Raw genomic sequence first — 13,606 nt, 5'->3', positions numbered from 1 at the left:
AGTCAGAAGTTTCAGTTCCTGCATGGTCAGATGAATATTGTTATATCACTGCTGAAGCAGAATGCTATAAAGCTACTTAGTTACTGGCACAGTGCCTCATTTGATTGACAGGATTTCTTTGGATTGCTGTTTGTGTCTGTAAGGTTTATCACTATGGTACTACATGTTTCTGTGTCTCATTGTTTTACTGTAAAATAAAGATCCATGCCTAAAGCACTGTCCAGCAGATGCTAAGCTTGAAAGCAAGTGGGGATTTTAAGGACACCTGCTAATTTTTTGTTTTAGGTGACTTATATTAATTATACCAATTTCATCCAGCACTTTATAGAGTAGGTTTTTTTACCCTTTTTTTTCTAGAAAGTTAGGATTGTCATGTTGAGAATTTTCTCATGCATTATTTTCTGTTAAAGTGTTCAACCATATTTGAAAGTACTATTTCCATACAGTTTTAAAATAGAAATGTTAAGAACATGGAATTTGATTTCATGGACGTAGGTTGTATTGTAGGTTATATGATGGCTTTGCAGATTTTCCTGTTATGCCAGTTGATTAAACACTTACTTTTTCTGCTTTCTCCAGCTGACTTAGCCCACTTAATGGACAGAACCTATGAAAGAAAACTGCCTGTCAGCTCTTTGACAGTAGCCCGGGTAAGGAAATAAATCCCAATCATAAACTGGTAGAAGTACTGTGGAATGCTTGTGTAGTGAAGTGAGCTGAGAGGTGATAAATGATACCACTTCTGTTAGGAGTTCCAGGATCATAAATGTCTTGTTATACTATTAAATTGCTGTATAAAGCTGTTTTATTGATACTTTGTACTCATTAGTTAGTACGCAGATCATAGGGTCTTCAAAACAGATTTTTTTCCTCAGTAGAATTGGGCCTCACTGTTATTGGATTGTGTATTTCCCTAATATGTGTTTCCTGCCTTCCTATGGTTTCTTTGTGAAAGCTTTAAAACCTCCTCAGGCAGTGCATAAGACCCTAGGCTGTTAAGGGAGTGAGTTGAATTAGTACACTGCACTGTCTATCTTCTTCCAGTTCCAGTCTTCTTTTAGAGTGAGGTGGAGGTAGATATATTTTGCTTTTATAGCTTTCTTTCACTGCAGCGGACTGAGGCAGAGCAAATGCTGACATGGGTTAAGCAAAGCCGTTATTTTTACTGGGAAGAGTAGCCAGTTCCATCCTCTGGATATGGAAAAGGGGAGGAAAAGCAGAGATAATGTGTTTTTAAATTCCGTGTGTAAATGAGTGTTTGTAATGAAGAAGGAGAATAAAGAAGTTGTTTGTTTAAAAAACAAAACAAGAAACTAATTTCAGTCTTCAAAATTACCCAGAGAAGCTGAGTTATCTCTTTAATACCACTAATTAGGATAATTTGCACCACTAACTGAGGAGTCACAGAATGATTTGTTCAGTTACGAGAGCAAGCATTTACACAGATCAAGCATTCTTGACCATTGCTTCTGGGATGGTGTCCATGAGGGAAGTAGGTGTTCCTCTCATTTTTATGAATCAGATTTAATCATTTCCTGCTTTGGGCTTACCTCCCTGGAGAAATAGCATTTTCAGATTGTCAAACAGCCCCACTTTCCAGTACCTGAAGTTAACACCAGATTCTTATTTTCTGGAATGTAGGTAAAGTACACAGGCATGCTATTGCCTTGCTCTGAAGATGAGATCTCTACATATACAGCATGCAAAGAGAATGAAGGAATGGGAGACCAAATACCAGTCAGCTGAATTATTTTTAGATTAGGCTTAGGGTAAAGAGAAGCACTGGCCTTGAGAACATGTTTGTTTCTTCTGAACTAAAGATATTATATTATTAAGATTCTGTAGTGTTCCAGCACCTTTATACTTATGTTAGTAAAATGTACAGGAAAACAGGATTCACTGTTACCATAAGATAAATCTTGGCTTGTATCGAAGTAATTGATAGCACTGGGAGTTCTGTAAGAAGACAGGATTGTAAATGAGGGGATCATTTTGCAGTTTAGCATGGGAGGGTGATTTTTTTTCTTACCATTGTTTTTAAGTATAGTGAAACACAAAATTTTGCTGTCCCTGTGCTTCACAATATGTACTATGAGTAGGCACAACAGGCAAAATATAGGTAAATATTATTTTTTTGAGAAAGCAATGAGGCATGTCAAAGCTCTCTCAAAATTGTTGCAAAAATGGGAGGAACATTCATATACTTAAATAAAGGGTATGCTTAAAGAGCAAAGATTTAAAGGAACAGCAAAAATACAGGGTACTGAGCTATATGTGTTTAATCCTCAGATATCTTTCAAGATGCATATTCAATTTCAAGATGCATATTTCAATTTCTCAGAATTAAAGAAGGGAGTTCTCAGTTTAAAAAGATTGGAGTTTTAGCAGTCTAGAAGAAACCAGAATTAGGAGCGAGCAGAGATATGAAGAATTCCAGTACTGTCAGATAGCTAAATGTGCCAGACAATTGTATTTTGTTATTTGTTATTTTCTTCTAATATGCTTCAAGTGAGTACTCCTTTTTTAAGCTTTTACTTCTTATTTTTAATCAGTTTGTTGACAACATTTCTTCACGAGAAGAAGTGGATCAAGCTGAATACTACCTTTACAAGTAAGCATAATTTCCCCTCAACATGAACTTTAAGTCATACGAGTAAATACCATGAAGTCTTGTCCTTTGAAGACTGGCTTTCCAGCTCCTTGGCTTTTGATTTCTCTCTTGCAAAGTATGCGCATCTACTTGTCTTACAACTCACAGCCAAGGGCTTTCTTGCCAACTTCTCCATGGTTATGGCTGCCCTTCTCTGGACCTCTGGCATTGTCTCCTGTCAAACATGTTAATCTGAGATACTGAGCTAACAGCTAATGCAACCTGCAGCTTTGGTTTATGTTAAAGATGCTGAAAATATAAATAGTCGTGTTTGTTCACAGTTTTTCCTTTCAGTACTTTTTTTTTGGTCTCTGAATCATTATTTATCTGAATTGGCTACATGATATTTGGAGATGTCTAAGTGTAGGACTCAAGGAAGCTTGTTTCCTTAGAACACAGAAGAATGAAAATGGGCATACTGTGGTAATTGTCAAGTCAAGGGTGAAGGAAATATATTATCCCCGTAGTACTTGTATGTTTCCCAGATGAGCTGTGTAGTTCACTCTATACATGGGTTGTTACATTTTTTGGCAACTATTTTTGTGTTGATTGAAGTGTACAAGTTTTCTGGTAGTGTCAGGTTGAATACTTGTTTGCTTCAAGTCAATACCTCTCAGTATTGACTTTGAGAGGGTAGCAATTATTGCTGATCACTAGAATAAATTTTAAGACAGTTGCACACACATTTTGAGAACTAAGTTTTTTGATGGAAAAACTAACACATCCTGTCAAAGCGCATGAGGGAGCATCCTTACAAATAATGCCAGGTAGTTATTTATAAATAATAATGATTGGGTTTTTTTTAGTTAAGGTGTTTTCTGGATAGCTGGTTTAAGTGTATGCACTGTTTTAAGTATGTGACTGCATTATACTGATTCTGTGGTACTACTGGGACTGTATCCGAACCTTGGAACTTCAATATGGAAACAATAGAAATGGGTCAATACTAGCAATATCCTGTAGTTTAAAAATAAAAGTAGGAAGAAGACTCACTCACAGAGGGCAGGTTAGTGGCATTTTCATTCCTTTTGATCAAGATTTCACTGGTCTTACCAGAATCTGTAGACAGAAATCAGTTTTCCATCTTGCAACAGCAGAGATGAAAACAGAAGAAGGTAAAGCCATGAGAGCCCTCTAGTACCTTTTAGTAACATTCTTGAATGTGTTTTATTATGCCACACGTCCTTACTTTCTGTCTGATGGAGTCAGGCCCTCTAGGGTCAGGGATTTCAAGGGACCTTTGACTTCCCTGACATACAAAGGAAAGTGGGGTAGTTTTAATTGCTAAGTCTCAAAATTGTACAGATAAAATCCAGACAGTAAGGTGTCTGTAATGTATCTTACAGATTCTTTCTTCTTGAAAAAAGAAGTTCAGAAAGAGTGACAAAAACTTAGGAGCATAAAAAATTATATATAGTAAGAGGGAGAGAATATCATGGGAGTCTCTAACAAGTAAATAACATTCTTAGTCTTAATATGGACTTGGTTAGTACCTCAGTTTATAACACAGGATTTCTATCCTTAAGAACACCTTCTAGTAGAGAGAATTACAGTTCAACAGTAATCATGGTTATTTACAATTTTCCTAAGATAGAATTCCACTGTGGCTGGTGAGAGTATAGCTGTGTGCGTATCAAATATAATAATTTGCCATTGATTCAGATTTTAGTCGTCCATATGGGGAGAATAGAAAAGTATTGATGTGTCACATGTCTTCTTGGACATGCTCTGGCTGAAATTTTTCTTCTTTGTGTCCCTGTGATGGTGCTTTGTTTTGGTGTTGCAAAATGCTGTCTTTTGGTGGTATTAGCATCAGTTTTCAGGGAGACTTCATTCCAAACTATTCTCAAAATGGATGTGTATTCAGGTAGTGAAACAGCATGTAAAAATCCTAATTTTAACAGAATTTTCTCTGTCAAGTGAAAATATGCGTTCTAGCTTAGGGTATAGGAGATACAGGTATTTGCATGATACTTTAGTTGGTCTTTACAGTTTGCACTTAGGCTGGAGGTAAAATGAAAGACATTTTTATAAAGATAGGTCTTTGCAGCTGTGAGGATGTTTGACACACAGAAATGTCCCATGTAAATGGCCTCACCATGAAACATAAATGAGGGGTGTAGAGAGGGAAAGTTAAGAAGCAGAGAAGCTTTGATAGGAAATCTCTCTTTTTCTGCCTTAATGAGAAAATTCCAAGTACAATTTTTCTTTTATTTAAGTAGAGGAAACTTCTGAACAGGAGAAAAGCAGTATCAGAGAAAAACTGGTTTTGTGTCTGTTTTTTGCATTTTATGTCTTCTGAAGTATAGAAGTCTATTGCAAACAAGTGTTGTGTACATGGTGTGTACATGGTAAGTTGACTGTTTGTGCATTTGACTGAACATAATCTGAATGCTCCCAAAGTCCTGTGGTTTTCCTCTTAGTTGCTTGTAGAGCATAAAGAGGGAAAATTGGTACCTCTCCGTAGTGTTTGGGGCCTCTGGAAACCTGAGGGGAAAGGTAATCAGTTCCAAGGCCCCTACAAGGTTGGAAGATGTTCCTGATACAAAAGGCAAAGTGCCTGTGGGAACAATCAGAGGAAAGTAATGGCATTTCCATGCTTGCAGCATGGGATTTTCCTGGAGATGGGAGTGGCAGATCTTGTAATTGTTAGCTTTGTAGACTGGAGACTTTCCATCTGTAATGTGAGGCAGAATGTAGTTTCAAAAAGTAGTATTCTGGACCATTACCATAACACATTTAGGATCCCAAAATAAAATATATGTGTTATATTTAGACCTATTTCAATTTTCTGTGCTTTTAAAGCATAGGATCTCCAGCCATACTGTCTCCACAGAGGATCTTGAACTCAGGAATAGCTGTGTGGAAGCTGCTATTGTGGAACATGTCAGTAAGATGGTAAAGGCCAGTTTGAGGCATGATGTCATCCGCTTTCAGTGCTCCTCTTTTTGTTCTCATCTGAATACCTCCCCCCTTCTGTTAACTGTCAGGCTTTAAAAAAATCCTTTCATCTCCTAGGATCCCAGCAAAAATTCTCATCAGAATGCAGAGCTCTTTCAGCCAGATCAAAGATCTGCAGTTCGCTGTACTTTGTCCTGTCTCACTGAGATGTCACTATTTCTCACATCAGGGTGTTTTTCTTATGATTGAAACATTAGCATAATGAAGAGAGGTTTTGTGATGAGGTAACTGCTGATTTTGTATGTGGGTTTTGTGCCAACAGAGATTTTTCAATGTGTGTGAAAAGAATGGGTGAAGTTTTTCTTATGTTGAGACTCCTCAAGAGAATTTTTAATTGCATTAAACCCATGACCCACCGTGTAGAAAAAAGTATACAGAATGTCTGGAGAATGTTTTTGTATGTGCGTGTGCTCTACAAATTCTTGCACAATCTGCCTAGATTTTTTTATTATCTTTCTGTTATTAGTAATTTTTTTTGAAAACACAGTTGTTTCTGCAGACTTAAGGATTTATTACTTGGGGTCCATACCTGATTATAATCACAAAATGAGACAATAGCAAATGATTAGAAGTTATTCTCCCGCATTCTTAGATGTACTGTCTTTAATAGAATCATAGAATTGTTTAGTTTGGGTGGTAGTAAGTTACAGCTTTGAGGCCTGATTTCAGCCTTAAAATAATTTTGGGGCTCTGATCTCTGTCCATATGAAATTGTGCTTTTTCCTAATAATACTTGTGTGTTACTGCTCAAGGCAACATTACATGCAAAGTAAGTTTCACTGCTCTCTCTATTATTTGCATGTCTGTTCTGTTGGTGCAGATGTTGCACTTTTATTTTCATACCAGTCAAGCAGTTTAGTGTCTGAAAATGTTGTTACTCTATAAAGTATTGTTTATAATAAATCTTAACAGTGTACCAAAAAAAATGTATTCCTGAATGATATTTGTGTGACATTCATTCTTACTAGTATGGTACTTCATTTCTGTATAGAAATCTACAGTACGTAATGAATACCATTACCTGTTCCAGCACAAATAGGAGATACAAACACAGTCTTGTAACATACTTAATTCTTCCTTTGAGATGTTTTCAGTCTCTTAAGGCTGTAGGTGAAATAACTGATCAAATCTTGGTTTTCAATGCCTCCAGAAAAGTATATGGGTTAAAAAAAAGGTATAAAAATAAATGAGTCAGAAATAGCTGCCTGCTATTCAAGTTATGCAGCAGTTATATTTTTAAAAGATATTGAGAAGTGGTGGAAGCATCTGAAGAGAAAAATACAATTTGTTGGCACGTTTTGTTGGTATGGTATGTTTTACCAGTTTGGACACCTGCCTAGGCTGATTGCTTTAAAATAAGTTAATTTGCAAAAGATTTGGGCAGCTTTTCAGAAGGTAGGGAGGCACAAGGAAGGGAAACACCAGAGATATATACCTCATTAGAATATTTCATTCTTTTCATGTGAATGACAGAAATACCAGTGTTTAGTGCTGTTCTGCTATGGTTGCCAGTGTGTGATGCTGCTTTATGTGAAGAAATATTGGTCACTATCCAAGCCAGTGCTGTCAGATGTAGCTGTTCTGGCTGTAGGACTCCACTGTGCTGAGGCTCCAGCATTCACTCATTTCTGCACAGAGGGGCACACGTTCATACTCTCCCTCTCATCTTTCAGTTTTCTCTGTTGTCTTCATCTGTCTGTGGTTTGTCACAGTCTGAACTGTTGGAATCTTTGGAAAAAAACATTAGTAACTACGTTTCAGAACCCAGAGCCAAATTTCAGCAAGCCTTATCCTGTAACAACATCAGATTTCAGTGTGCTCAGTGTAACATGCTTTGAAGTGCAGGAGAACCATCATTAAAAATAAAACATTGAAGAGCATTCAGAAGGCTCTTATCCTCTAATACATGCCCTTTCAGTCATTTGCTTTTCATAGTTCATCTGTCCTTTTGTATATATCGTTTTCTTTAAACATGGCAGAAACTCGTCAAGAATTTTCTAGGCACTGCATATAAAAGCACAAAAAGTTGGAAGGCTTTTCATCAGCACTAATTTTTTAGTAGTATGTTGCCACTGCTAGAAGGATAAGCATTTGGATTTTAAAAGCTTTATATTTAAAACAAGAGGAAAAGAAGGATTCTTCTACAAATTGCAGTATCAGTGTTGGGGGTAATCTCTCCTCCTCATCATCCGCAATATTTCTGGAGTCAATAGATAGATGAAGCCAGTCAGGTTCAGAAATTGACAGAAATTACACCTCCATGTGGATACGTTTTTCATTTAATATTGGAAGACGGGCTTTCATTACAATTCTAGGAAGAAAAGGGTATAGCAGAATTTCTGTATCTTTTACCTGGCGTCTTTCTTGCCAACAGCTCAGAGCTTTTTGTCTAGTAGCTTCTCTGGGAAATAGTCTAAACTACAACGTGACCAGATCTCAACTGTTGCACTCATATATTGAAGGAGAAAGGGCAATTTTGTCTCAGAGTTTGACCCATGCTCTTCCTTAAAGGTCAGTTTTGCTATGTCCAATGGCATTCCAGAAGTTGTTTAGTAAACCCCCTGCATCAGCAAAAAGTCTGTCTTGAGGCAGATCTTCTTGCATTACGTTTTAGAAATACTGAAAGTCCAGACAGAGGTTAAATGCAGCCAGAAATGTAGAGAGTGAGTCATTCAGATGAACACAAATGGCCAGGATGGACTAAAACCTTTTATAAGATTCAGAATTTAAAACAAGTACTAGCAAAGATCTGTTCCTTTGCTACCTTTAGTTAATGACTAATATGACTAATAATTATAAAGATATGCTAGAGAATTAACTATCTGGCTTCCCCTGCAAGGAATTCCTGGTTCCATACAGCCCCTGAGCAACAACAGCAGTCAAAGCTAGTCTCCAAAACCATGTAAACAGAAAAAAATAAAAAAGTTAATGGTTTTACTGAGTGTCTTGTCCTTTAGCTTTCCTAAATAGTATTAAACAGTACAGCAATCTTTTCTCTTTCAGTTATCTTGAAAGTGGCAGCTACCAGTATAAACCATGAATTTTTTTTAGGCTTAAAACCATTAGCAGAGTTGTCATGGTCCCTTCCTTAGGAACTGTTAACTTTGTGATTATTCTATCCATCAGCCTAAATCACTCTTCTGTGTGGTGCAAGTATTTCTTTTTTTGGATCAAAATAAATATGGTGGAAAAAATAACTATGAACTACTTGTTACTATCAACTTATTATGGAATAATCTTGACATGCTGTAGACCTGTAGAGCTGTCTTATTGCAGATAGGTTGATTAGAATTAGAATTATTTGGATTGCTGACTTGGTCTTAGTTTAAATCAGCAAGCAAGAAACCTTAATTCAAATAAAATATTTAATAATGTTTCATGGTTATAATTTAAACTACCTTTTAAAGAAAGGCTTATTGCTGTTTTCTGGCAGCAGAAAACGGGTTCTTCAAACCAGTTTAATTTCTTTGGAAGGATAGTACTCAATTTTGAACCATTTTTGTACTGAGTAAAGACACAGTCTTGTGTAGATACTTCCATGGTTTAGAGGTATTTATTTACAGCTTTGTTTTATATATTTGATTTTCTTTTTTTAAAGAAGAGGTGAATGTTTACCACAATGCCATTTTTCCTGATGTGGACAGCTGCCTTTGAGAAAGAACCTTAAATGAAAGTATTGCTTCTCTGCAAATGTTCACATTTTAATGAGTATGTAAACATTAATTATATTAAATGCAACATGGAAAGCATTTAGAAAATGCTTTCTATTTAAAACGTACCAATTTAGTAAATCTTGTTTTTATTTGGTGAAATAAGATCCTCAGTATGTCAGGATTTTTGTATTTGTAGGTGCTATTATTTTATTCCTGTTTCAACTTAGATGTGATATGTGCATTCCTGCTATTTTGAGTCACATAGTAATTTTTGAGCTAAACTAAGCATAACATAGAAAAGTGGGGAGTATATTATGTCTGCAGCTGTAGAAGGGGCAATAGTTACTAAAAATTCTGTTTTCAGTTGCTTAACTAGTAACCTTCTCTAGTTTGTGGTATGCTGCTTGTAAAGCCTAGCTGTACAATATAGGTTTCTTGGGGAAACAAATACCTTTAATACAGATTTTTATTTTTGGGGCATGCAAACTGTTTTTTTTTTTTGGTCAGCTTTAATTTACAGAATTGTAGTACTGAATAGCACTGGGTTACGGGGTAGCCATTCAAATTAAAATATCAGGCCATTTTACCTTCATCTGTTCTTACATAGCACATTTGAAATAATAAAATAGGTTAAAAGTGGGAGAGTGTTTATCCTGTACTTTGGGAAATTCAGCATTTTGCGCTGCTGCAACCAGCATACTCAAAATGCTGAACAGTTTAAATGTCATAGAGGGCCAAGTACAAAGTCAAAAGGCTTCTGGGCAGAAAATGTCTTAGGAATGTCAGTGATCAGGATTCTTCTACTGTAATCAGTAGTAAAAGAAAGAATAAAGGTAGTTTTTGAGCAGAGATGTTATTTTGTTGCCATTAAAGGTGGTTTTCCAAGGGGTGAATCAGGGTGTTCCTGGCTTAAATGGACTCTGCAAGCAGCTGTGGATGAGCTTCTGATGAGAAAAATAATTTTATTGAAAATTGATTTTTAAGAACAGGATGAGTATTTAGTGCCTATATTGTACTAATTTTATTATGGAAAAAGATAAGTTAGAAGCTGGAGAGTGCAGATATGTAGTAAATAGTGTCAGCTTTCAAATGTCCTCAGTCTGGAAAATAGGAGTTGCATAGCTTCTCGCAGCTGTTGGGTTGAAAATCATCTTAGGTTAAACATATATGCTGTAAAGTTTACCCACTTACCAGGATTTACTTTGTATTTTTTCTCATGATTGTTTTCTCTGACTTGTAACTAAAGGAAGGCTTTCTTATAAGAAAGTGGGACTGGACATCCACCAAGAATGTGAAATGTTTTTAAACACTCCAGGGCATATCACATGGTAGTTTAACATGGAAAGGGATGTCTGACTGTTTGACAGTTTTCTATATTTTTTTTTTCTTTACAATGTTTGAGGAAACATTTTTTTCAGGAGACTAATGTGAGTGCTAGTACGACCCATACAAGTTAGTTACATGACATTTTTGGTTTTCTACCATGGTGGCAGTATATGCTCTTACAGGTTGCATGGAAACAGGCCTGGGACCAAAGCATCTCTAACATTCCACTGTCTTGAGAATTCCTATTCTGCACCACAGTTGTTAAGAAAACTGCCAGTGTATTTGAATGATGGCACGTCATGTGCTAGTTTATAGGGCAGACTGATGGAGAGAAGGACAAAGGCATTAAGATTTTTTTTCCTGTCACACCTCAGCCAACATATGAAATACAAAGCTATGCAGTATTTCAGTGAGGACATCCCTTCATTTTACTATATGTAATGAAAAGTCCATATGATCTTAGTTTAAAATCATTGTTTCATAAAATCTTGGTTTATTTCACAGGGTTTCAAGATGACTATGATCTGGTCAAGCACATAAAAAAGGAGCCATACCATCTAACTGGACTTGATAGTGAAGAAAAGTGTTCTGTGCTTTGCTGGTAACAGTGAAGATGTTCAGCTTAGTAATATGATGCAGTAGAGTGGATCCAGTATAATCTATTATGCTCAGACTGTCTGTAGTTTTGATGCACATTGCTGCATCAAAACCACAGATAGTAACAGATAGCAGGTACGATACGAGTTCCACAAGGTGAAACCCTTTGGAAATGGAAAGAGCATTTAAGATGACCATGTTAAGAGGTGGAGTAATCACCACAGTTATAGACCTACTTCGTTCTGTTACACTCCATTTTAGACAAAATGGTTTTATAACCAATAATGAAAATTATTATGATGGGGAGGAGGTAGATTTACATCAGCATGCATCTTTCTTTAGCTTGTAAATGATTGGGCATGTTAATTTTCAAGTAGCTGCCTTTTTATTAAAAAAATGATGTTTATGCTTTTGTAGGACTGAAAGTGTTATGTCAGCATTTAGTTATCAAGACATGTAGAAAATTATGCGATTATATCCAACAGATTGTAGATTTTTTTTTGCCTCAGTTAAAAAAATCTGAAAAGTCAGTTATGTTACTCTATTCCAATGGCTCCATTTTTTCTAAATAATTCCATCTTCAGAAATGTCCAGAAAGATTAGAGTGCAGAACAAAAATTAAAATAAGAGGGTATGTTTATTCAGCTTGTATATCTGCTTATTTCTGCATATCCATTTGTGCCTGTGAAAAAGTGTTCTCCCTAAGGCAGAAGCTTGATTGCAGACAGATCCACAAAACAGTGCTTTGCTGTAATTGAATAGAGGAGTATTGAATCAGTAGATAAACAAAGGTCATGGTTATTACTCTTATTGTTTACAGAAAAGTTAAGGTGCAAATTTCTGACTATAAGATGCTCAGTAGCAAAATGAAAAAAAGTGACTCAAACAGTCATTCAGGATACTTTTTTGTTGGTTGGTTGCTATGTTGGTTGTTTGGTCGGCTGTTTGCTTGGTTGGTTGGGGTTTTCTTTTTGTTGTTTAAATGCTGCTTTAATAGTGAGCATTTTGCAGCTGCTCAAATAACATATCTATGTGGTCTGCTGGAATGAGTCCAGTTGCATTTTCTGTGCTTCTCTGTACCAAGCACTCTGCTGAGCTACCTGCAACTGTTCCTTCTGCCATAGTTCCTGTTACCTCTTTCTGAGATTTACTTGATAAATCCTTGGTTCCTAACTAGGTTTACTAATCCCTAAGTAGTCCCTTCCTTACCTTTCTTTTGGGTTTTTTTGTGGAGGGCATTGTGGAGTGGAAGAACAGTATGGGTTTGGCTTAGATAGAAGTCCGAGCCTTTCTTGTCAGCTGATTTTATCCTCTTACCTGTTTTCTTAAATCCTTATGTGTCCCTGTCCCTGAAGGAGAATGTCCCCAGGCTTTTCAGCTGCCTCTCTGTCTCCCCATTGCTACATCAGTTTGAAAACCTGAGGGACTCAATTAAATGTGGAGTTGGTTGTTTCAGAAATAGCACTGTGGCTGCTTTCATCAGTTGGTTTTTATCTTCACCACTGGTGCATCTCTATGGGATGCTGGATTGCACATCTTTGGAAGGTGCTGGAGTTGTCCATGTCTCCCAGCTTTCATTTAATTAATGGTCATATGTATGTGTGGTGTGCCAGGTCCTCAGCTGACTGGGCAGGTCTCTGGTAGCTTGGAGGAACTGTATGTTTTCTCTTTGAACCAGGTGAGGATTAGACCCAGGATCTAGTTTAGGGAGCATTTAAGCAGCGACAAAGAGTGCTTTCGTGGATTTATTGTTAAAATTTGAAAGGGATGTACAAGACAGCAGCTGATAGAAATGCCTGTTTGCTCAGCTGTGAATGTAGACCCAATAATAATTCCTTTCTCATGCTGAAAAGTGAGCAGGGATTTTGGTTATTCCCCCTCCCCCACCCCACTCCTTCAGTCTAGAACTTGTCAGGCTGAAAGCACACAAATTTTGGCATCTGGATTTGCAAACCGATTTTCACCTTTATGAGTAATATCTGTTGTTTAAGAATTGGTGTGGATATAAAGCTGCCTTTAATCTCCAGAGTCAACTTTATGATGATCCTCTTTATGCTGACATTTATTCTGCTCTCTCCTCTGTAACTACTGCTTTCATTTAAAAAAGGGGGAAAATACTCCTGTCTTCAAAGTTCCACTAGGGAGTGTGCAGAGCTGGACTAAATCAAGCTACAAGCTAAGTAGATGGCCTCTGGCAGCAGACGGCTGGGTGTAAAATGGACACCATCTCCGTCCCCCCTGTCTGCACAGTCTGTAAAAGTCCACAAACGAGACTGGCTGCTTGTGTGTCTGACTGATGGTGAATGAGGTGAAGCTGCTACTGTGAGAGCATGACAGCAGAACTCCTCCTGCAGCAGGAGTGTTACAGTCCACTTTACCAGCAAAAAGATGTTTTTGTCTTCATTGAAGTTACTGTCCT

The 13,606-nt window shown here is 36.9% G+C and overlaps 1 protein-coding gene across 1 annotated transcript in view; it reads left to right on the top strand.

Annotated features, from left to right (window-relative positions):
• Positions 1-13,606, top strand: part of MRPS27 (mitochondrial ribosomal protein S27) — a 42,779-nt gene that overhangs the window by 7,025 nt on the left and 22,148 nt on the right. Inside the window, exons 3-4 of the mRNA XM_066569398.1 lie at positions 580-650; positions 2,553-2,611. Of these exons, the coding sequence (XP_066425495.1) occupies positions 580-650; positions 2,553-2,611 (130 nt within the window). The remainder of the gene's footprint in view (positions 1-579; positions 651-2,552; positions 2,612-13,606) is intronic.

Source organism: Molothrus aeneus, chromosome Z (genome assembly GCF_037042795.1).
Source record: "Molothrus aeneus isolate 106 chromosome Z, BPBGC_Maene_1.0, whole genome shotgun sequence".
Taxonomy (NCBI): domain Eukaryota; kingdom Metazoa; phylum Chordata; class Aves; order Passeriformes; family Icteridae; genus Molothrus; species Molothrus aeneus.
This window is presented reverse-complemented; position numbering and strand designations above follow the sequence as displayed.